This window comes from Dromaius novaehollandiae, chromosome 12, assembly GCF_036370855.1.
Source record: "Dromaius novaehollandiae isolate bDroNov1 chromosome 12, bDroNov1.hap1, whole genome shotgun sequence".
Lineage (NCBI taxonomy): Eukaryota > Metazoa > Chordata > Aves > Casuariiformes > Dromaiidae > Dromaius > Dromaius novaehollandiae.
The window spans coordinates 15,488,357-15,513,186 of NC_088109.1; the positions used below are offsets into that span (position 1 = coordinate 15,488,357).

Sequence of the window (24,830 nt, forward strand, 5' to 3'; positions counted from 1 at the left end):
GGCCAAGCTGTGAAAAGAGGAGTGTGTGAGGCCTTCAGCTTTCTCATGCTTTATCAAGCTGCAAAGAATAGCTTGATATTCAGGCAGCGTTGGTGCAGGTCAGGAGAATGGAAATGGTAATTTAACTCCTGACATGCCGGGTGATTTTCGAGACGCTGACTTGACCGCACGCTTTGCGAGGAGCAGGGGCCGGTTTCCCGAGGCTTTGTGCGGCAGCACGCGGAGCAGAAGGAAGGAAACACACTGGGGTGCAATGATCAAGACATCTTCCTATTAGGTGGGCAAACTGGGGCAGGCTGATGGGAGCGTGGAAAGACGGCAGGCGCGCTGGCTTGCCGTCCACGCGCTGGGGGAGGATGCGAACGCTGCAAGGTAGGGCAGCGGGAGCCACGGGCGCCGTGGGAGAGCGCGAGCCCCTGCGGCTGGCGAGCGGCAGGGCTGCCCTTGGCAGACCCCGCGGCGCGGCACAGCCGGCCCCACGTGCGGTGGCTCTCAATGAGGGAGAAGTGGTGGCCTGGGAAGCGGGATGGGGCCCGTCCTGGAGCTGTAACCCTTTGCTGGAGGGCCCGGCAGCGAGGCGGCCGGCGGTGGCTGCTGCCCACCAAGGGCTGCCGCCGGCGCCGAGAGAGTTAAGCGCTGTCGGCTGCTGGGGGTGAGCCTACCTCAGGGGTGTTGAGCTCCATTCCCACGGCTTTTCCTTTCTGACTAGGGCTGGGGGAGGGATAATTCCTGGAACAAAGTAAAATGCCCTGAGGCCGGAAAGCAGCACCCCGGCCCCTCTGGCCTTGTGCGTTGGTCTGGGAGAGATCTGAGCTCATGGCGACCTGGACAGTGACTGCTGGCCGAGGCCGGGGTCCGTCACCGCTCGGTCAGCTGCTGTGCGCTGGGTAAGATCGCAGATTTATTTCCCTGCTTTAGGCAGACCGAGACGGCTTTCAGGCAGTCAAGTTCCTGCCTAGGGGACTGAAATAAATTATTTCTCAGCTGGAAGTATGTAAGGTAGAAATCAAGTCCCAGCACCTCTATGAGCAGATCACAGCCCAGGTTAATATATGGGTTTTCTGGCTGAGTGAGAGTAGTGTTTGAAGAAGGATTGTCCCCTAGAGGGACGTGTAAGTTTCTCAAAGGCATAAAACACAGGGCCCTTCTTTCCTGACGCTGACTCCACCTTCTCCTGTCACACTGTTTGAGCTGCTGAGTTGAGCTGTTTGAGCCCATGAGAAGCAGGGAAGAGGGGGAAGACCAGGTGAAGGTTTGAGGGGCCAGAGAGTTGATGTTCACTTGGAGTGCAGCCTGCGGCTCCCTCGGAGCCCAAATCCATAGTGGCTGAGTCAACAGTGCCAGGAGGGCTGCAAGAGCGAGCAGCTCTGCCACGTGAGCTGGCCTTGGAGCTGGGCGCATCTCCCTTCTGCAGGTGGTGTTAGTCCTGACCAGTAACAATTCACAAGCAGAGGGAGATGAAAGCACCGGTTCAGACCCCAGAAATATCCTCTGAAGTCCTCTATGAGGGCATACATGCAGTCAATATTCTCTACAACTTCTGAATGCAAGGCAGTCCACTGGTCTGAGTGGATGGGATTCGGTGGTAGCGTAAAGGAAGGATGAATCACGGGCTCGGAGTGCAATCCCATGTTTTAATTCCATGGGACTGTGCTTGCAGCATGCAGACCCTGTTATGCCAAGAAGTATGGCAAATATGTGGTTGGAGACTGGATTTTTGTTTGTTCACAGAGTGACTGGCCTTGCTGCCCCCGCCCCAGATCCTCTGTGGGAAAGCTGAAGCTCTGCGCTGCTCACACTTGCTGCGCTGGCCCCAGCGACAGGAGCATCTGGAGGGGAGAGGCCGTGGGAAGCAGCGTTGTCTGCGTGGGGCAAAGACTTTGCTTGCAAGACCAAGGGAGTAGCATGGGCTGGCAGCTAGATACGAGCACAGGTGGCGAAACAGTGTCTTCGCAAATGTTTTGCAAACGCTAAAGTTTGCAGAGATTTCCTAGCGGATGGATCTTGCTGGCTGCTGGATGGCAAAATCCTACCAGCTGGTAGGTGGCAGCCCGTGTTCAGCTGTCCACACCCAAGCACTTAGTGGTCGCTGCGCTCTGCTTTCAGGTATCCTGCAGCTCCTTGCTCTGTCCTTTGTCCATCCAGTGATGGGAACTCTTGCTGGTGTGGGAGCCTGCGTCCCGGCCTGATCCGAGCCCTGCGTACAGGACTGTGGAAGAGCAGCTCTGGCTTGCGGTGGCTGGTGACCAGGTGCAGCGAGCGCGGCACGCTGGGTGCCGGCTTTGCTGCAGCGCTCCTGAGGGGGCAGAGGGGTGTGTTCCCGTTGTGCCTGCTCTGGTTTGCTCCTGTCAAGCCTCTTCTCCTATTACTCTTGCCTTGAGCTGCCTCAGGCCCGGAGGCAAAGTGCTACAGCAGGCTCTGTCGACTTGCCCTTGAGAGACGTGCAGTCCTTGGAGGGTGGCTGTGCGAGGGAAGCGCTGCAGTGGGCTGAATTGAGGCTGTTTCAGGCTGCACGGCTCTGAGCTAATCTCCCAGAGGCAGAGACATTACTCACCAATCAGGAATGTGTCTGTATTTTTCCTAATGAGAACAAAACATTTTATCCCTGTTCATTAGCAGAGAGTTAGGGTGTACTGTTGCTATGCCAACAGACTCCTCTCCTCTGCAGACGCACTGGGGGTGTCCTCCCTGCCATGGTTAGAAGGGTGAATGGGAAGGCTCATTCTGGAAAGAAAAAGATCCCATTGTTTTCCCAGGGCTGCCTGGACTTTGTGCAGCTGGCCAGACCTTGCCTCCTCAAGGGGAAGGGAACCACAGCAGGAGTCAAGTGCAGCAGAGATTTAATTTATTGGAAAAATAGTCTTTGCATTTCATGTTATGTTGTTTTTTCCAGCTTGAGGCACACTCTTCAATAAGAGAAATGAAGGTGTCTCAGCGTTCCCAAGAGTCCAAATGGTAAGCAAAATGCGCCGGGAGGCAGCACTGGGACACCCATGGACTGTGCAGCCCGCTGGGCCCCTCGGTGTTCCTGATCACCTCGCTTTGTGCAGACAGTGTGATGTTAGGCAGCCTCTTGGTGCTACTACGTAATGAACCCCCCAGAAGAACGGTACCAACTGTGATTAGTTGGACAAGGGGCTTCCCACATACACATGATCCATGGGAAAGAGTGGGTGGCAATATGTGAGGAAGTCGTTCCCTTTATGCTGACTCCCGTAAAGAAGGGAAGCCGTCCCTTCAATGGGAGCGTTGATCTGTCGAGTTCTGCTGTAAGTAGATGCATTTGCTCCGGTGGTTGTCTGTGCCTTTTCTCTTCTCCTCCGTGTTTGTCTTGGTCCTCTTCCCCAGCGGCTGCCCCTCTTCTTGAGGGACCAGCTGGGATCTATGGACTGCAGAGGTGCCCGAGCCACCCCGCTGTACGCTTCTTGCCAGAGTCTTCTCTGCACCTCGGGTGCTACACTTCTCTCTCTGTTGCAATATAACAAGGAACTTTTAAAACCTGAATTTGCTAGAGAAGGGAATGGGTTTAACCTACAGACTGTACAGTGTTTTCAGAGACCCCAAGGCTAGCAAAGTATCAGAAACGAAAGAAAGGTACTCTCTGACTGTAATATATTGCCAAAATGGGCCAGCAAGTGTGGCCAAATCTGCAGACAGCTTCCCGGAGTTCGTATCTGGCTGCCAGTAGGCATGCAACGTGATGAGCTGCTTTGCGCTGCTGGAGCTTGGTGTTGACAGCTATAGACCCTTGAAGAAATGTCTGCCTGAAACTGAGTTCTCATTTCAGGCTGCTTCCTGTTAAACAGGATAGCTGCAACTCCTGCTTCAGTTAGCCTGGCAAAACACACTGTGAGTGAATGTGTGGAATTTGAATACTGAAATTTGAATATCAAATGTAGGGTAGTACAGCAGAAGTCTTGGACAGAATGAGCTGCTAGAGATCTGCAGATCTGCATGAACTTTGGGTTGGGGAGTGAAACCCTGGCACCTGGACACTGGGTGCTGATTTACATGAGTCACCAAGTCTTGCACTAGAGAGATGAATATCGTGTTAGAGCCCTGGGAGCTCAGGAGCCCTTCATCAGAAGGATGGAGGAAATCTGCTTGTTGGACAAGTAGCTATAGCAGTAGGAGGGTTCAGCAGAAATAAAAGCAATGAAGAAAGCCAGGGAGAAACCCTACTCCAGGCTGTGTGTATGCTGCCTGTTTGGTTTCAGTTTGGCAGTAAAGCTGGATTAAAATCTTGGATATTAAAGAGCAGGCTTTGGGAAAAATCTATTTTGAACTGGAGCCTCCAAGAATAAATCCTGAGTACACATAACATATGTACAAAGGTTGGGGAGTCTGGTTTCCTCAGCTTTGCATTAGCTCTGGGTGGTTCAAGTAAAACCACTAAATCAAAGCTGTTTGAAATAGGGAATGAGTAAGTACTTGAGATTATTTGAATTCAGGCCAGTTTCTTTTGGATCCATGCTTTCAGGGTACATAAAAATAAAGGACTGCAGAGAGGACAGAGGTCTGTGTACTGCCTGTATGCTGTGTTTGAGGAAGCCAGCTGATTCTCTCCAGATCCTATTGAAACAGTGCTCCAGCAAAAGTGCACTAGAGGAAATGCTTCTTAGTATTTTTAAGTGGAAAAGATCATGGCTGAACAAATTAACTTCTGAAATGTGAGTTATGATTATTATCCAAGTCACTATCTACCTCATTCTTGTGCAGCAGCAATTCACCTAGGAGAGTGTCTGTTACTTTTCCCTCCCCTTTGGTCCCTATGCTGTTTAAAGAGGACGGAAGAGGTTTTGTGTGCTGCTTATTTTCTGTGGAGCACCTCTTTTTCTCCTTTTGAATAAGAATAAGTGTGTAACTGTTGTGCTGCTCTGAGTGTGAGTTGGGAATCCTTCAGGAGAAAACTCTCATCTTTTGGGGGGCGGGGGGCATTTTTCCAAATATAGGGAATGTGATGGTGCAGTCTGGCTGTAGACCTTTCTCATTGCTTCCTATGCCTGGCAAGCTGCTCTCTGCATGGTGTGCTCTCTGCAGAGTGGTCAGAATAGTGGGGGTTTTGGTATGTCTGGATCTGGGGCCACAGCTTCTTTCATCTGTGACATGATGCCTCTGCATAACTACCTTAAACTGCTGCTTCAGTTCAAAACATGATGTTCCAGTGAAAGACAAGTCCAAATTGCTGTCTGGTCTTGCATCTTGTTGTTTTGCAAGCCTGTTTTCCAGGTGTCTTCCACTGCGTGCTGAGTTTTTCTGTTAATGTGCAAGCTCCATTTGTTTAATTATTTAACCTTATAACAGCTAGATTCTTGTTTTAGTAGCATCTGAACTTCTATTAGTGGAAAAATAATACAGCTGTACATATATCCACAATGGAATGAAGAATAAAATTTCAAACCTGTTACTACTGTTTGCCTCCGAAGCACTGCAGGTGTAATACCAGTAACCAGGTGGATGCCTATGTGAAAATAAGCTCTTTTGTTATGTTCTAGATGCAGTCTTTGTGTAACTTCCAGGGTTGGCATAGCTTGATGCCACCAACGATGTGGACAGCTCTATTGAGCTGAGTTCTGGCAGCTCGCCTTTTAGGAAAAGCTAATGTCTTGCTCATCTGATGCAGTGGAAGAGATGGGAATAGCTGGGCTGAACTGGGCTAGAGGAACCTTGGGTCCTATGTGCTGCTCAGTCACCATGAGAAGAGGTTCCCCTTTGCTCAGAACTAGTTATGGGCTGTTTGTGGGGTGAGGTGTTCCTTCCACCCCTTGATAGACAATGGTTGAAAGCCTTAAATGATGAGACAAGCTTTTATTTATTTAAAAAAAGGAAAAAAAAAAGAAAAAGAAAAAGCTAGTTGGCATTAAGTATTGTAACTCTAGGTAATGTCTGCCCTCTTTTGAATTCTGTTTTTGGTTTCAGTGGCCTCATTTCTTTATTTTATTCTAGTTACATTTCTGCATCTTAAAAAATGCTTGTTCAACTCTTAGTATGGAAGCTGGCAAAGGATGTTGAAAAGCCAGATATTTCAACCTGACTGGAAAGATTAGACTACTTAGTGAGTTGGGCATGTGTAAATAGTGGCTTTAAGTCAAGTCCTACATCAGATAATGAAGAATGTAGGTAATAATTAGGAAGGAACACTGCATTTGTGGAAGAAAAAATGACTTGGGGATTTTGGGGGAGTTGAGGTAAAACAGTATGTCTAAACCCAAATATAATTCTTATATGACTCTCTGCAGAAGAACAATGGCTGGTAAAGGTAGAGATGTTGCTGTTTTATGTGGTATCTGTTAATCAGTGAATACTGGGCCTATATTTGAGGGGAAAAAAGTTGATAGATTCAATTATTCACAAAGAGTATATACAACAGAATAAAGCTCTGGTGAGCAACCTTTGTAGTGAGGGACATATCCTTCATCAGGGCAAGCTAAACTGAGCATAAGAAGGTTATTTGTGTTTTCAAAGTATTAATGTGGAGAGAGTTTTCGAAAATGCACCTTATTCTGGAAGAAGAAGGTGTAGGTGGATGCTGCGGCTTGAAAGTAAATCTAAGAAGTTAGGGTGCATATTTTAACAGAGAATTAGCTAACTGTAGCAATTAATTATAGCGGGTGGAGAATCTGGATTTGTAAATAAATCAAACTAGCTTCTCCAACTCATTTAGAAGTTAAGTTTCTTGCAGCTTGGGGAAAATTGTTGTACCTCAAGAAGGGTATCTTCAGTTACTCAAAATGGAACAGCAGCAACAGTGATCAAAGGTGAGGAGTTTCTTCCATACAAAGAGCAAGTGGATAAGCTAGGACTCTCCAGCCTGAGAAGAGATAAGTAACGGATACCTTCAAAATCTTGAATGACGTGGAAAGGTTAGAGGGGGAACAACTCTTCCATTACAAGTATGAATAGGTATTGAATGAAGCCAGCATGTAGTAAGCTTAAAACCAAATAAAGACTTAGTCCTTGATGTGTGCAGTTAAGCAGGTAAGCTTCTTGCCACGGGATGTTGTGAATGACAAACATCTGTGTGTATTTGGCACACAGGGCAGTTCTATAGAAGGAACTATTCAAGGTTACTAAATGCATAGAAACCACCTTTGTCTCAAGAAATCCCTGTGCTGCACACTGTTGAAGTTTGGGAAAGTATTCAGGGAAGTGAAGTGCTGCTATGTGCTTACTTCATTCTTATGATTTCGGGCTATTGCCGGAGCCAGAACAACTGCAATCTGTGGTTTCTCAGTACGGGGGAGTGGAAGAAAAAAACTTCTGAAAACTGAAAGTGACACAGCTGTGGTTCAAGTTGCTTCTGTGCTGCCTGTGATGTGCTGCATGTGCCTGTTACTTGCTCAAAGCATTGCTTGTGAGCTACTGAAAGCTTCAGACTGTTGACTTGAGTTTGAAGAGAGGTGGACAGCATATTTCAGGGAACTGTGCAGCTAGGTAGGAAGGGCAGTGTGAAGACTAATATTCTGAGCACAGAAGCTGAGTTTCTTCCTTCTGCTGTGGCATATATTGTGCTTTTAAATATAGTTATTCCTTTTAATATAGTCTAGTATAGAGGCTGTCTTGCTGCTGATAGCCTAAAGCCTATCTACATGGATTGCCTCCTTTAAAAGGATGCTTCTTGCCTTGTAGTAGACTACAATTTAATTTGACCTAAAATAGGTGCTATGCAGTTGTATTAAAAAAAATCCCTGTTCCAAAGAGTTTTCAATCTAAAAATGCCAAGGTCTATGTGAGGCCAGACTCTTCAGAAGTGCTTAAAATAGTGGTATCATTTTAGGTGCTGTCTAAACATTTAAAAATAATCAGAAAATAGGTCCCACTTCTAGATGCTTCACCCTTGAAAGCTGGGACTTGCACTTGGTTTTAGGTGCTTATCCAAGTCTGCAGAGAACATAGTACAGAATGGCTGCCCTAGATGTTCCTTTGAACTCTTGTTTCTCTTTCAGGACCAGAACGATGCTGAGTTAGCTGTCTTTACATCTGTAGGGAGCATGGCCTCTGCTGTTGGATGTTGTTCCTCTTTTCGCATTTGTTGACTAGCTTTGCTGCTTTGGGGAATGGCTATGCAAAGCTGCCTGGTAGCAGCGGTAAGACTAGAGGTATATTCTTGGAGTTATGCCCCTACGACTGGAAACAGTTGAACTGATGTATTTTGAGAAATTACAGCTCCTCTGTGAAGACGCAGAAATCGACTTGTCTGCATCCCCTGTTCCACAGTGAGCTGGCTGAGATGTGCTCAGTCTATAGAGAGGAGGGATAAAGACACCTTTCTGAGTAGGGTGGACTGGGACTGAGACAAGAAGGCAGGTGGAGTACAGACAGGATTAGGACAGGGGTTATGTTGGGGACTGGGAATAGGTGGAATGGGCTTAAGTTTGTAATAAAGCACAACATCTGCCATCACGGGTGCTTTGTCTAGTTCCCCTAAGCAATCCAAACCTAGTGGCAACCTGTTACTTCTAGCCCAGACTCCTATAGCTTCAGTGACAGAGGTCTGCACTGAATCCAAAGACTTCAGTTCTGTGGCAAACTTGCAGGATGTCACTGTGCATGGCAAACAGTGGAATTAGTTCTTTAGTCTGCCCTAAAAATTGTAAATATAAAATACTTGTTTATTAATCACATGTTGTTATGTATGTATAGCAATGCTCTTTAAATTAGGTGTTCCTGCATCAGTTTTTTCATAGTGATCTCGCCTCAGTTGTGGAATACGGGCCCATGCTAATACCAAATCAGAGTTGTATGCTGAAGGCACAGGATGCTTACTTCATCTCCTGCAGAATAAGACTAATGTCAAGGCAGTCAAATGCTGCCAGAGGGTTGACTTCTGTCCCTCCTCTGTAGAATTCCTGATGGATTCTGGGAAAGTTGCATAAACCAAACCCTTTGCAGATGATTGATTGCATCCTCCTCAGATCTGTCTTGAGACCATGACAAACGGACTGCAGCTGTGAGTCCTCAGCACTTTGCAAATCCTTTATCAGTGGGATTTGTGCTACATAAGTCTTGTATCATAACACATTGAAGGAAGAGGTAATTGTCACCTTAAATTGAGCACTCTCCTCTCTGTTCCTCAACTCTTCATTTGTAAAATGGGCATAAACCTGATTCTTCCCTCTCCACCAGAGGACACTGAATGACATTCACTGAGCAGTCAAGTCCTATCGTGCTTAAGGCCATAAGAAAGCATGTGGCAGTTAATGCTTCAGTACTCACAGTGTGGCTTGATAGGTGTGTTGTCACAGCACAACTTCAAGCCTTCCTCACAAGTGTAATGCACAATATTAAGTTGGGGCTAGTTCAGTGGTGGGTATTTCTGTGCAGAAGGAGAGAGACTGCCTTGGAAGAATATGGTAGGATGATGCAGTTTTCAAGTCTGTGATGATGCATATGTTCAAAAGTGCAACTTTACTCTAGATCTTTTTAATTTTTCAGTGTTTGACTTTGATTTTGTTTTTAATATAATCTTGTTTGCAAATATGTATTTTACTTTCTTGATGTGTCCTTGGCCAAACTAAATGACTACACTAACTTTTGTTCCCTTCCTGTTGATTGTTACATTATCATCTTAACAAGTTGCATCCATTTAGTCAGCTGTTTGGTGCAAGAAGCCAGGTCTCTGTACCAAAACAGAAGCTTCATCAGTGCTAAGTAGCAATGGGAAAATTCCTTCCCCGGTGGGTCCTGCTGAGGACTCAATTGCAACACCATTCAGAGAGCGGCTTCCCTCTTGCACTCTCAATTTTTCAGTTATTGCTTTCATCAGTAGTTAAGCGTTCCAGCAGTGACTCCCTCTCAACCTGTTCCTGTCAGTAGGTGCTGGACACGTGTGCCATTTTCCAGGTAGTCTGTCAAGATCAGATTTAGTTTAAACGCAGTCTTTAGCCTGTGCGATCTTTTCCATTGCTAGCTATTCTGTGATTTCAACTAGTGTTTCCCACTAAGCCTTGAGAAGGTTTAATTTAAAATATTTTACAGTGCTGGACTTGTGCCAGCCCCACTCTGAATGGCCTCTTAGGTTCACATTAAGTAGCTGATTGCTGCTCAATTTGGTCATTTTATGTCCCTCTCAAGAGTGCTGTCTGAACCATGTTTTTGTAGTTCTTGATTAGTTACCAATGTCATGGCAAAATTCAGCATTTTCCTTTCCCAGAGGAAGACACAGTCCCTGCCATAAGGAATATAAAGCTTAAAATGACAGAGGAAGGGCGTGTGGACCTGGGACAGTCGGCAAACTGTGGTGACCACAGGCTATGGTTTATCCATTCAATCTGCATGTGCATACTTCTTCTTTGTTCCCCTTGCCAGCTTGGCTGCTCTCGCCAGCCACTCCCTCCCATAAAAGAGCAGCCACTCGGAAGCAAAACAAACAAAAGGCCAGAGGCTGATGGAGCTGGCCGGTGAGAGGGATGTTCAGGGGGGGTGGGGGGCATGTCTGGAGAAGAGTGACTCTGGTGCGGGCAGTGTGGGCATCACTCCTCTGCCCTAGTAGCGTTTGCATGTTGCAAAAAGTTCAGCTTGCTGTTGCTCATCAGCAAAACTTGCTTGTGTTTTCTCAGGCCTGATCTCTGTGCATTTAGATCATGGTTCTTGTGTTTCTCAGTTACCTTCTTCTCACTTTTGAGTTTTTGGACCTAGGGACTTCCTGAGGTATTGTGAAAGATGAATCATAGCTTTTTTTGGAGGAGCATCAACGGTCTTTGCAAGGAGTTCAGGCCATGAAGGGAAGTATTGAGTAACAGTTTGGGGGGATTTTTGCTATAATGCCACCTTGGGTGGGTCAGATGAACAGGGTGTCCTCTGACCGCCTGACTTGCCACAGGCACTTAGAAAGAGCAATCCATGTCAATGTGAACAGCCTAATAGAAATAAGTCAGTGACTTTTTGCTCAAGGTTGAGCGTGGCTTTTATTTGAACTGCTCTTAGCTGCACACAACAAACAAGAACTGGGCTGAGTTTTGTCACTGACGGCTCTGACAGGCGGAGGTGACCTGTCTGCACTGTGTGAGGAACCTCACAGAGGGGCAGCTATATGCTGCCCTAAACCTGTTTGGTCCCTCTTAGGTGTCTGTGGCAAAATAACTACTGGGAAAATAAAAGCTTAATGTAATCAACAAGTAGGGAGGGAGATTACAGTAGTTTGATAAAACCCATGATATGAAACCAGGGGGAATAACTGGAGAATAAGGGCTTCTCTGAAGTCTGTATTTATTTTGGATTACCTTGAATGTAATAAGTAGACTGTTAGAATAAAACCATCCTGAACCCTTGTAACTTCCTTGCTTTTCTGCCCCCTTATCCCTGTACAGCTGATTTCTCAGGGCACATCTACCCTAACTGGGAGCCGTTCTGTGGTAGGATATGGATCAAACAGACTGTTCTGTTCCTGGTAGTCATCTTCCTGCTGTCCGTAACAAACTGCCGTAGATGTTTTCCTGTCTTCTGGACGCTTTTGCTCAGGGGTCGCCCTGACAAGATAGCACTCTCTCGAAATGCCGCCAGCCAGCCAGTTATACTGGCTGCAACTCCTGCTCGTAGCAGTTTGCATTCGCGGACTAGCCTCGCAGTTTATGCAGCAGACCTGTTGGTGCATCTCCGTGGCCCTAGGGTGAAGGTCTGGGCTTCCCCGAGAGGCAAAGGGAAGAGCCAGCCAGTCAGTCCTGTCCAGCCAGTGGCTGGCAGACTGCAAAGGTGGGAGGGGAGCAAGGCAGATGGGGAACAGCCTCAGTCAAAAACCCTTTAAGATTCACTGCTGCCAAGAAGAGGTAACAGCGGGGCATTTAGGACAGCACCGAAAAAGCCTGCTCAGCCCTGAACAGGACCAGGAGCTCAAATATTTTGCCAGAAAAAGTTAGGCTTGAATGAACAGACAGCACTAGATGCTCCTGTTGCAAAACCACCTGGTAGTGCTAAAATGCATCTCTTGCAGTGAATTTTGTATTGTATTAAAACTCCTCCTTCTGAATAAGGTGTGAATAGATGTCTCTCTGTTAACAAGGTGACTGGAGAACTCTAGCTCCAGATGGTTTATTTTCCAAGTACAAATCTTCCAGATCTCTAGTTTCTACTTTGCTGCTTGATTTTTGATGTTGCCCCTTTTCGCTCCAGACTGTGGAGTGAGAGAAGTATGTATTAAAAGTATTGTATGATGGCTCATGTACTGTGGCAGTCCTCCTGCCTCTATCTGTATGAAGTTTCGTGCTATGGACTTTATCCTTTCTATGATAAATTGTTCAAAGACTAGTTCAGAAACACTTCAGAATGTGTTAAAGCTTGTATGCCTTCATGACTATGTTTGAATCAGGTCTTCCATGCTGAATTTTTATACAGACTTACAGTGCACATTCAGGTGATCTGTAGGTCTTCTAAAAGAATCTGAGGTCGTACTTTGGCATGGTGGCTGCAAGGAAAGCAGTATTTCTGTGCTACCTGTTGTTGGAGATGGTTCCCTATTGTTCCTGGACATATCTAACTTACAGGTTAGTGTATTGCCTTTGGGAGCAGGCACTGTCTGTCTCCTGGGGGGTTTTTATCAGGACACTCTCCAACAGAAGAACAGCCTATGGAAACATACTGTCCTGCCTACATACTCCCTTTGCCCAAGTTCCTCACCCATCCCCTGCACCTCCATTAAACAAAACATCAAGATAGCAGCAGTGCAGGGCTGCTATCTGAGAGCGAGAGAGACGATGTGTGAAATAGCCTGTGATCTTCAATATCATCTTGAGCAGAGAAATGCTGTGTGGAAATACCAAGTGGACAAAAATTCATTGTTCCTCTCTCGAAGGTCAGATGGGATGGTCATGTCTGGTGCTGGCCTTTCTGCCACCTTATGCCTGATGCTTTGTCAGTCTCAAGTAGAAATGTTCATTATTAAATGACTGTAAATCATGAATATTTTTCAAAACATGAATTAGAACAAGAGCTTCCAAGCGTAGGCAATGTCTGGGGTGTGGGACTCTATAAGGCACAAGGGAACACTGAATTGCTGCCTTCAGCCTGTGGCTCCTCGACTATGTGCATCTTGAGTGCTCCAGGGAGGGCTCCCGCACTGCTCTATTTAGGGCTGTGTTTGGGAGTGGGGGGTAGCTGGGCAGATCCTGGGCTGGGTGGGAAGGTCGGTGCTCAGGGCTGTTGAGGGTGCTGTGAAGCTGGTCCTGGCTCTCAAGTCTGCACCCGGCTTGTTCCTTTTTCTGCAATAGTGCAGTGGGAGCCTGGGAGCTCTCGTGCTTTCTACTCGTTAATCACAACTCGGGGAGGTCCCCAGGCTTCCTGAATGACATGCTGTGTTGCTGTCTGTTCTTGGCCTTATGAAAGCTTTGGTATCAGCTTGCAGAGGTGGGAGAAAATGCCTGGCCACCCTAAATTGGATCGTTATCTAGCAGACCTGTGTAACCTAATTACCAGAATATTTAACTTGATAGTTTGTAACTGACTACTGTAAGTCTTCCAGGCTTAGGTTCTAATTAATGGAAGGTTAATTGATCCCAGCTTCATTTCTGGTAGTGCTTTAAAATGAGCTGGCTAATACAAGATGGAATATACCTCAACTTGATTTGAAGGCAAACCACAAGCAGATTGTGGTAGTGATGTGGAATTCTGTTGATTTTGCTGTCTCTACTGGGTGGGAGGTGGTAAGTGCTACGTGTGTGGTTGCATTGCATCAAGTTTATTTGCATATTACTGGCTGTATTCATGGTTGTAGCCAGAACTGCTGACACTGTTAGAATGATGGAGAAGACTGTCAAACTGCTGTTAGGTTGTGTCATTCTCCAGAGTGAGGGCAGAAAAGTAAATCTTACTTGAAGGAAATCTCCCAGGAGGAGAGTTCCTTCCTGTCCACCCAGGACATACTACTACTTTATAGAGCTGTTGTGGTACTAACCAAAATGAAGACTTTTAGGGTGTCAAGGAAATGTTCTGTTCTTTACCAGGCCAGAACGTTCTGCACTGTTCAGTATTTGCGGAGGGGATTTATTCAAGGCTGGCTCCAGTGTTTATAACAGTTCTGATTTGCATCTTGACAGCTAGATAGTGGAGCTCAGGTTGTGGTCCTTGTGTGTCTACTTGTGGTCTATAACACCACCAGCATGAACTCCAGTGGTACGTGTCTCTCTTCTCCCTTCCTCTCTGCTAGCTAGCAGGGCTAGCCCACCTAGGGATGGGGATATCCAGAGCTTGAACCTGCCCCCCATGTGAAGTAGAGGAAGGAGAAAACCATCTCAACTATCTGCTTGTGGTTTCTCCAGAGCTCTAGGGCTGGAATGGGTAGGGAGCTACTACTGCTTGCCTGAGAAGCACAGAGGATGTGCCAGGCAACTTCTGCATCTGATCGGTGGATGCAGCTGGAGCTAGTGACTGGCTGGCTCAACGGGGGGTGTTGCGAATCCCCTAGTAGGAGCATGTTTTAAAGGTGTTTGCAATTCCTTTCCTCTCTTGCTAGGTTGCACCAAGGCCTGGCCACGTACAAAGGGTCTTGGCTGGAGAGCATGGCCTTTGCCCCTGGGATATGAGAGTGGTTTGGGGTCGCAGTGCTGTCCTCCGTGAAGTGTGTGCTGGTTGCAGGAGGCTTCTTCCCTCCCTTTGGGAGGGCACAGAGCCAAGCAGAAGAGGCTCCAGGACAGAAATGATTATACTGAGAAGGTTGGGCACTATCGTAGCTGTTTCTAGAGGAAGCAGTTGAGCGTTTCCGCTCCGCATTTACTGCCTTAGCTGTTGTATGTTGGTTTCTCCAAAGCAGGGCTCTGACTTTCCTAGCAGTCCCGTGGAGCTGAAGCTGAGAGCAGGAGGGATCCTGGCTGAGTCTGGGGAGAGGTGCCGCTAATGACAGGGAGGGCAGTGTGGTTGGGAAGGCGTGCCTCGTTTGAGGTGTAGGCTGGTAAAATATGAATCATGTCTGTTTGAAGTAGTGATGAAATCCCTGATGAAGGATTTCTCTAATACCTGGCCAAATAGTCTGGTGTGCTTTAACTTTCCTTTCTCTCTAGTCAGAACATACGGTCCTGACCTACTTTTACCAATAGCAGTTCTGTTAAACACTGCCCAGTACTTAGCTGTATATACAGCAGACACATTTTATCTGTTTTGTTCAGTCAGCTTCTGAGTGAGAAGTTTCCATCAAATATTTAGCAAACAGGGAAGAACTGTTCCTGGAAGAGAGGCTGTTCATGTTTTAAACCCAATTCTGCCGTCTCTGTGCCCAGTGGCTCAGGCCTTTGCTTCAGTTTCCGAGCCTGCCGAGGGTGATATTTGCTTGCTTCGCTGGCGTGTTGTGCTTTAATGTTTGTGCTGTGCTGTCAGGATTCGGTTCGATGTTATCTGAATGTTAATATGATAGACAGCACCTTTAGAAATAGTCGATGAGGCTAGGTTTCCGGCTTTCTAAATATGAAATTAGGAAGGCCTAGAGTTACGTTCCTAATATCTAAAGTAAATAAAACTTACAAATGTACCATAAAATGAGAAGTTTAATTATAAATGTCATCCTAGAGCAAACTGCAAAGCTCTGTCTAGCTCAGTTTCTTTGACAATAGCCAGAAGGAGATGCTTAACGAGTGGTGTAAGGAACAGGGCATGTGTAGTGATGTTCCCCCTCCCCTTCCTTTTATACTCCCAGCTTATGACCATCAGCTGTTTAAGGCCCTCTTTGGCTAGGAGTCATATCTGGTCTTTACTACATCTATTCTCCATTAATTTATATAATTTCTCTTTTAACCTGTTTATGTTTCTAGTCTCCATGACATACTACAGCAATGATCTCTACAACTCAATTATGCATTTTAGATGTAAGGTAAAGTATTTTACATTTAGTGAAAATGTCCTCAAACTGGCTTAGAAATGCTGTCTCTAGCTTTATAGGTGCTCTCTTGTTTCTGCATTGTGAGGGATGGTGGTTAATTATTTTGTGTTTTTCATCTTGACGCTATTTGTCATGTTACAGACCTGTTGCATTCTCCCTCCCTCCCTCCCTCCCCGGTGGTTTCTTTGTCCAGCTGAAGGCCCAGCCTGTTCAGGCTCTCCTTTTATGGAAGCTGTTCCACGCTTTTGATCATCTTTGTTGTCCTTTCTGTCATTCTGCATCCTTTTTCGGATGTGGGAATCAGAACTGCCTGCAGCATTTGACAACATAATGGTGATTTGTTTTTCCTTTCCTAATTGCTCCTAAGGTTGTCTTTGCCTTTTGCCTCATAGTAAATACTGAACTGAACTACAACATTTCCAAACTTTTCCTGAGTGATAACAACTAATTTAGATCCTGTTGTGTTTGTGTAGTTAGAATATTTTGTGTGGGTTTTTTTGTATTTATCAACATTTTAGTCATTGTGTACTTGCTTAGGACCCTGTGATCGATGTTGCTTTTTTTTGATCTGCTCTGAATTTGATTGTGCCGAATAATTTTATTCTTGGTTAACTTTGCCACTTCTGGACATCATCTTCATAGATCATCTTATGAACATGTTGAGCAGCACAGGTCGCAGAGCAGATTCTTGGCTGATCTCACCCATTGCCTTCCTCTGGGTAGGAAACTGCCTGTTCCTACCTTTGCTTTCCTGTCTTTTAATTATTTATTAAATCATGACAGGACCGTAACTCTAATTACATGAAAGCTTAACTTTATTTTAAAACGCCTTAGCTGACAGTTCTTTTTAAGTCAGTTTAGTTCTTATTAAACAGATTTTAAAACTGGCTTTTGGATCTCAATTGGAAATGGGAGGAATCCTGCTCTTGGAGTTCCCTGGATACTATGAGGATTTCTCTCTGCTCCAAGTCTTTGTCTTGATCAACAATTGGGTTCCTGAACTTTTGCAGACAGATCTGTTGTTAGGGTGGTGATAGATTTATGTAAACTTGCGTGGATAGATTTGTTCAGCAGGGTGAATGGGATGGGTAACTTTAAGTGAGCTCAGCTTTCCCAGAGGGAATCTAGTATAGCTAAATTAAACTTATCTAGGATCTCTGGATGTACTACACACTGAGGGAGAGAGAGATGGTTTCTCTTTTTAATTAACTGCCTGGGAGGATATTTGTGAGTCACAGATGATAACCGACTGCATACAAACTTGGCATGCGATGGGGCAGCTAGGAGAGTGAGAGCCCCTTGGGTGCGTAGCTGGAGGAAGGGCAGTAGAAGTGGGCAAGATAACGTTGCTCTGGGTGCAGCATTGGAGACCAAGGGATGGCATGTGCAGGCCAGGTGCTTTAGAAAGAAGATCCTGACAAACCAGAATGGGCTCAAAGAGGAGCTACAAGAAAAAAATCATTTCTTTTTCTGGCCAAAGAAGCTCAAACCTCCTAATGTATCCACCAAGGGGATTACACACGGATCCAATCTGTGCCTCAGGAAGGCTCAAAGCTGGAAGGATGGATAGGGTAAGCATTGCCTTGTGCCTGGCTACTCTTACACTTCTCCCTAGGCATCTGTCTGTTGCTGGAGACCAGGTTTCTGAGTAGATGGACCTCTGTCTGACTTGGGATAGCTGCTGTTATCTTCTTGCCCAAGGAGGATTAAGAAGAAGGATCAGCTCTCAAACTGTGTATGCAAAAAGTGACTAGAAGCATCTTTGACTCAGAAGATCCTATGACAAGCAAAGCTGGACAAAATAAGGCATTTTCCTCAGGGTAAATAGCCACAGGGAAACAGCTAGCTGAGTTAAGATGGTAGCTTCTCTGATTAATGAAGCTGGAGAAAAAATTCTGCTTGCATTGAAATAGCTTAGTTCAGTCAGGCGCTCATGGGCTAAAAGAAGAAATTATGTAGTGATGCTCTTTGCCTTGGTCTACGCAGAAAGTTGGGGCAGATCATAAAGGACTCTTTAAACTTCAGATGCATAACATGGGCAGAAAGTTACCCTCTTGCTATATTAAGATACTAGAAAATTAACAGCTGACTTGACTTCCCCATTTAAAAATGTAGATGCAATATGGCACTTGATTTCACTTTTTGTTGTCAGTGCTTTAGAGGATGGTAAGGTGAAAAGAAGTCCCTCAACTTAGAATTACCAAATATTTATAAAGAAAAGCTCTTGTAACTGCAGCGAGTTTGTGCTTGTTTTATGTTCCTTGTATATGTTTGTTTAGTTTGTCTAAATTCATAAGAAGCTCACAGTTTCACATCATATTAATCATTAACTCTTCATTAGCCGTTTGTACTGGAAGCTTAATAAACTGTGTTACTGACTTGTTTTAGCATGTGCAGAATAAAAGATGTAAGAGATGCTAGAGCTGTTCAGGGGAAATACCTGCAGGATGTCTTGGACTTGAGATCCTCATCGGTGTCAATTTTATTTGGAAAACAGGTTTGTGTTCATCTCTGCTGGTGCCTGTTCTGAACAGCAGAGCGTGAAACAAGCCTAGTGGTAGTAAAAAATAAGTTGCTTTGGGGGTCTTAACCATAATAGGAATATGCTCTTCTGTAGTAGAAAACAGTAGGTCTTTTTGTTGAGCATTATGATATTTAGAAGGGGAGCAGCAATTCAGGGCTTTTGTGCAGAAAATACAACAGTTATGTTCTTCCTAACGCTGGGTGACTTGAGCGTGCTGGAGCCTGAGGGCCATTGCGTGGCTGAAGGAATTATGCTTTTAATTTTAAGCTCGTGCAGAGCTCTCGCTGAGGGCTGGCTCAGTGCATCAGGGCTCTGCGTGATACAGCGGGAGCCGCAGGTGCGGATGCCGGGACCTGCTCCTTCCCAGGACGGTTCTGCTGGGATTGGTAGCAAGTATGAAACGTAGCCTAGAAGCTGTAACGTTGTCTGACCTCTCCCTTTTCAGAGGATAGGATGTGGCATTAAGGAAATAATCTAGGAGGATTGAAATAATCTTTATGTGTTGATATGCTGTTAAAATGTGTCTGAGTGAGCTCTGGGTTTGTTTCTTTAATAAATGAGTGAAGTCTTTCGAGGAGGATACTTGAGGTCAGAGAGGTAAAAATAGTGCTACAGAAAACACTGTCTTGTTTCAATTTCCAAGTAACAAAATAGTGCCATTGCTTCTGCATTATTGGTTGTTATTTAGTTGATGTGATATAAATATTCTGTGGCAGAACTGACTAATCCTCCAGCCCTTCTGTTGTGATCCAGATTAAATAAATGAAACTCAGAAGGATCATTTTCATGTTAATATTTTACAGTGTGTTAGGCAATGTTCAGAATTGTCTGGAGCATTTTCTGTTTAAAGGGAATTCATCAAAAAATTGAATATTTAAAAAGAATCTTTAAGCTCTGGCAACTGCCTTCGGAATTAATTAAAGGCTACACACTTACAGTGCAATCTGTCTGTAACAGCTGTGTTATACCCTCGCAATGAGCACAGGAAGCAGAATAGTTAGGTAAATCCATAAAGGGCTCAGGAGCATAGCTTGTCATGAAACTATCAGATTTAAATGTAGGTTATCCTTCATGTCCTCCCAGAGAGGTTATGATGGGCTTAACTGAAGAGTAAGAAAGAGGCACTGATGCCCATGCTTGAGAAATAATTTGGGAAATTGAATCAAAAGACAGGTTTTTTTCCTCTCAATTTTTCAGATAAAAGGGCATAATGCTTCTAAGTTAGTACTGGTAGTCACACAGACTTATGTTCATTTCTAATGTATATGTTTGTCTATATAGCAGTAACTACAAGTTCATCTGCTAATGGCTCTTCAGTGAAAAAAGAACAAAGAACCTATTCAGTGTTTATCCATCACTCAAAGTGACTGGAACCAGCTTGCAGAACATGTACTGTACCAACTATTTTCAGCCTTCTCAGCTGCCCTCTGTTCTTCCAGAGCATCTTTGTGACTAGATAGTTTAGAGCTATTCCTCATGAAGATCTTCCAGGTAAGAATCTACTAAGTTACTTTTAGGGGGATATTTGTGAGTGAAAGAAGAGAAATAGCTTTAGGTCAGAGCTTTGACCAGAGCAGGATCTAGTTTTGGTTACAGTCTTCTGGAGTGAAGGGCTACTTGCTCTTCTATCTCTTTTTCCAGTACAGATGCTCCAAAAGGTGAAATGCTTTCAGTAGAACATTAGGGTTAGGTTCAACTACAGATCAGAGGACTTGTAAGGTCTGTGTTGCTAGACTGGTGTGATGCAGTGGATCTTGAGTTCAACCAATGGTTGTGCATGTGAGTGTTAGTTCTGCCCCTGGCACTTGTCTGCAATGGTATGTGTTGGACAGAGCAGAGTCTTCCATCTTGTAGGCATGACCATTAGTCAGAAAGCCAGTATTTCAGAATTAATAAATTCCCAAGACTTGCTAATTTTACTGTAAGTGCTGGCTAGGAAGGTTGCATTAGCTAGAAGGAAGATTAGAGGTTTTTGTAAGTGGTACAGTGTAATGATGACTTGTGATCCTCAGCAATTCCCAGATCAAAGACTGCCTTCTCTATGTAAGTTTGGCCCTGTCACAGCATAATCAAACTCCTTCTGTTGGATGATCATCAGCCTGCTGTTTTGTTTCCAGGCATTTTAAGAGGAAGCTCCAAACAGAGCTGTGCAACAAGCTATCATGGCATCTGTGTGATGGCTGTGCAGAGGTACCCAGGCAGTTACTTGGTTAAGGAGTTCCTTGAATACGGTATTCTCCAATAAATGCTGTGAGAATGCATGGAAGTCTATAGAAGTACAGGTCTGTCTAGAGAACTGATCTGTTGCATTCGGGGCAAGATATGCTCTACTTACTGATGTAAACTGGAGGCGATTTGGTTAAGTTACAGAGCTCCATCCTGACAGTCTGTGTGCAGCTACTTGCTGGCTTTATAAATATCCCTCATCGTGCTTCAGAGATAACGTCCCCCGTGTGATGAGGACCTCTGTCCAACCCTACAACGCACTCCCTCACCACCCTGGCAAGAGACAATTCAAGGCCAGTTGAGGGCTGTTTGTGAATCTGGGTGAAGCAGAGTGCACTAGTAGCACTGAGAGCAGAAAACACTAAATGTCTATTATCAGTTCAAACAAAAGCCCTAGTGTGTGCATGTAACCTAAACATAGCTAGGGCTGGTATGATGTGAATCAGCGCCTGTATGCTCGGAGGGAAAGCTGCCAATGTAGTACTGAAATTCCTGCATGTGGGTATATTCTGACAATGCTACCTACTTACCTACAGTAAGTGTGTGAAGTGGAGCTTTTCCAGAGCTTCACAAAGCCTATATTTAATAACTGATTGTGTTTATAATACCTTCCATCCGCTGGATTTCACAAGTAAACTAATCCTCTCAACTGCCCTTTTGGTAGAGCAAAGATGCCTATGTTTTACTGACAAAGGAGCTGGGAAGAAGGCGGCTGTGGCGCTTTTCTGCAAGTGGTGATGTAAGAGATGGATCTAGAGTCTTGCAGTTATTGTTTTCACTGTTCCTACTGTGTCTTCTGTACACCGTGTGCTGGGTGTTGTACAGAACAAGTGGAAGGTGCAGTTTGTGTGGCGAGGAGTTCATGATCTGAAGTCCTGCAGTGAGCCAGGGTAGTCTTCTCTTGAAACGCTGCAAACCTGTTTCCTGTCTCTGTGCCCTCAAGCGCGTCTGAGCTAATAGCACTTTGAGCTCACTAAGAAAATCCAAGAGGGACGAGGCTGTAGGACAGAGCTGACAGTAGCTTTTGCTACAAAACAAGCACCACCCCCACTCCTGAGGAGCTGGGTTATTGAAAGGAGCACAGTGGATTACAGGGCAGTTCTGGAGGATGCTGTGTGCCCAGCAGCTCTGTCGAGCCCCTGGCACAGCTTGGCTTCTGTAGAGCTGTGTGTAGCTTTGATGCAGAGTCTGCTTCATGACGGGGAGGGAGGGAAGGGACTTGATTCACAGGTGCATCACAGCCACTTCTCCATTCAGGTAAGGTCCTTCTCATAGTAGATTACGGGTACTTGCAGCTGATGCACTTTCTCTGTAGGGAATTAATAATCTAAATGTCACAGATACTTGCTACTACATTTCCACCTTGCTGTGGGACACTCCATGCTGTTCAGGACAGCTGTTCCCAGCTGTGCCATGGCTTGGGTGGATCACAGCTGCTTCTGAGAGGGGCTGGTCCAAGGCTTGTCCGGAGAGGAGCAGACCAGGCTTGGCGCTTCCCCAGGTTTGTCTAACACCCACCCTGTCTGGCTCTGCCTGCACTTTGAGGCATGGGATAGGAAAGGAGTGGAGTGTTGCCCTGCAGAGCAGATGTGTTTATATTGCCTTTTACGGTACAGAGAGAGGTGCTGGGGAGAGACGGGTGGCAGCAAGGAGCCTTTTCCCCCCAGTGAATGCAGTAATGAGTGGATAGGAGGAGATGGTGTCCACCTTGCCCAGGCCTGCTGCCTCTACCCAAAGAGTAGCTGGGGCTCATGGGGACCAGCTTGGTGGAGTGCGCAGGCGATGGGGGGTGGCTGGTGGCCTGCTGGCTCCAGTGGGGTGGCTGGAGACAACCCTGCCCAGCTCTCTGGAGGCCTCATCCTGGCATCAGGGCAGAGCAGTCCTGCTTCAGGTGGGCCTTGTTCAGCAGCAGCGATGGCATGGAAATGTCTCATCTGAAATGCTAGTGCCAGGGCCCTAGATCCAAAGGAGCACACTGATAGCCAAAAGTGGGACAAGAAAGAAGAAAGAAGAGTATTAGTAAAGTATGATAATTTCCTGAAATATTAAGAAATATTAATTTCATTCTAGATCAAATGCAGACCAGAGGGGATATTTGTTTTCTCTAAGTGAGAGCCTGCCTATGATTTATTTAAACAATGGTCCTGCAGGGTGTGTTTGCCTTGGACAGCAGTGTGTTTGTTTTACTGTGGTGTTACTCATTAACAATGTATACATATACGTATACAATGTACTGGGTGCTGTGGGATGTGGTCCTGTCCTGGAGTACTTAAAACTCTTTCATATGATGCTATATTTACAGGAGTCTGGTTAAATGTGGCTCACTTCTTCTGAAGGCACAAGAATAGCAATGAACTTGAGCTGCAGTGTTTGAGGCAACCCTTTGTCATGGTATAGATAGGACCTGCCTCCTTAAGTTGCATCCCTGTATTGATGAATCTGCTTTGGGACTGTTTCTTCAACAAATTTAGTACAGATCTTAAACTTAGGAGGTGAGGAACAGCTCTCACCAGTACCTCCCAGCAGTCTCTGGGAGACACCCCCAAGAACATTACTTGTAGTATTCCAGCTCCTCGTGAAGATGCTGTGCCTGTCATCTTGATGCCAAGGTGACTGAGCAAAGCCTCTGATACTCCTATAGGCTGCTTTCTGTTGGTGTTTCTAAGAATGTTCTGTGTTGGCTCTTTGAGTCTAGTTCTCTGCTTTCTATAGTTATCTATGTCCTCTTTACCCATCTCTCATAATAAGAATACTATTGAAGGAGTTTGGTGTATGTTAATCTTCACTCCTGGTTTCAGAGGAGTTATAACAGCTTTTTCTCTCTTGCAGAGTGTTTACCATGCCTCTGGGAACATTCCTCCTTCCTGTTCTCTGTTTCTTGGGAGCAGCGATTCCAAGGGGACTGCAATATGTCACGTTTTCACGCAACACCACAAAATTCCTCCACTTGTCTATGGACTTGGACTCTGAGACCATTTATTTGGGGGCCACCAACTTTCTTTTTCAGTTGACATCTGACCTGCTGATGAAGAATGTGGTTCAGACTGGGCCAGTTCTGGACAGTAAAGATTGCCTCCCTCCAGTTTCAAAGCTGGAGTGTCCTCAAGCACACTACACCGACAATCACAACAAGCTGCTGCTGGTGAATACGGCGCAGAAGGAGCTCATTGTGTGCGGCAGTGTGCACCAGGGGATCTGTGAGAAGAGGAGCCTCGCATCCATTGACCACGTTCTCTTCCGACCAGAGAGCCCCGGTGACACCCAGTACGTTGCTGCCAACGATCCCAATATCACCACCGTGGGACTTGTAGCCTACTCAAAGGATGAGGTCCCTTTGCTGTTTGTGGGACGAGGGTACACCAGCCGAGGAGTTGGAGGAGGGATCCCTCCCATCACTACCAGAAATCTCAGGGCCCATGGAGGGGATGTTCAAGCAACCGACTCTCACTCCATCTTCTCCTATGAAGAAACAGCAAAATTGGCTGTGGGCCGGCTCTCTGAGTACAACCACCACTTCATTAAATCCTTCACTTACCGCTCGAGTGTCTATTTCCTGTTCTACCGTCGGGACCTCAAGTCTCAGTCACGGGAGTACAAGACTTACATCTCACGAATCTGCCTGGATGACTCTCATTACTACTCATATGTGGAGCTACCTCTGCTCTGCCAGAGCAAAGCCAACACGTACAGCCTTCTGCAGGCAGCCTACGTCACCCGGCCGGGAAAAGGCCTGGCCCAGGGGCAGTTTGGCACGGAGGGAGAAGTGCTTTTTGCAGTCTTCTCTGCCTGGCAGGCTTCTTCTGGCAAACTGAGTGAGGAGTCTGCGCTCTGTGTCTACGCAATGGAGGAGGTGGATCGCCTGACCAACTGGACTAGGGATGTTTGCTACATGAGAGATGGGAAGTCAGAAGAAGGGATGGAAGTGGCTTATATTGAATACGATGTCAGTTCCAACTGTGTCCAGCTGCCAGCGGTAAGTGGTTTTATACCTTTGCCAGGGTAAAAAGGAACCCGTAGCACATTCTTGTGCTGCTTTGTGTTCCTGGAGTGAGCTCGTTTCCCACAGGTGTATGATGAAATCTGCTGGGCTTGTAGAGCCTCTGGGCTCAGGCTATGTTTCTCAGCTACTGCAACAAAGCAATGCAAGATGAATGCTTCCCATTTAAGTACAGTCTGTCTTGTTGCTGCTGTTGCTCCGTCCTGCCTGGGCAGGCTCACTGGCAGAGGATGATGCACTGCATGTGGCCGTGGGGAAGGGCATCTCGCGTGACCTAACCCTAG

General features: G+C 45.9%; 1 protein-coding gene across 4 annotated transcripts in view; it reads left to right on the top strand.

Annotated features, from left to right (window-relative positions):
* Window positions 1-24,830, top strand: part of PLXNB1 (plexin B1) — an 87,560-nt gene that overhangs the window by 19,618 nt on the left and 43,112 nt on the right. For 2 of the 4 annotated variants that reach the window (XM_064519012.1, XM_064519009.1), the window contains exon 2: window positions 23,379-24,522. In XM_064519012.1, the coding sequence (XP_064375082.1) occupies window positions 23,389-24,522 (1,134 nt within the window). In that variant the 5' untranslated portion in view covers window positions 23,379-23,388. Of the gene's footprint in view, window positions 1-18; window positions 278-2,893; window positions 2,956-23,378; window positions 24,523-24,830 lie in introns of those variants that run through there. The other 2 variants (XM_064519011.1, XM_064519010.1) reach the window with 2 other exon arrangements.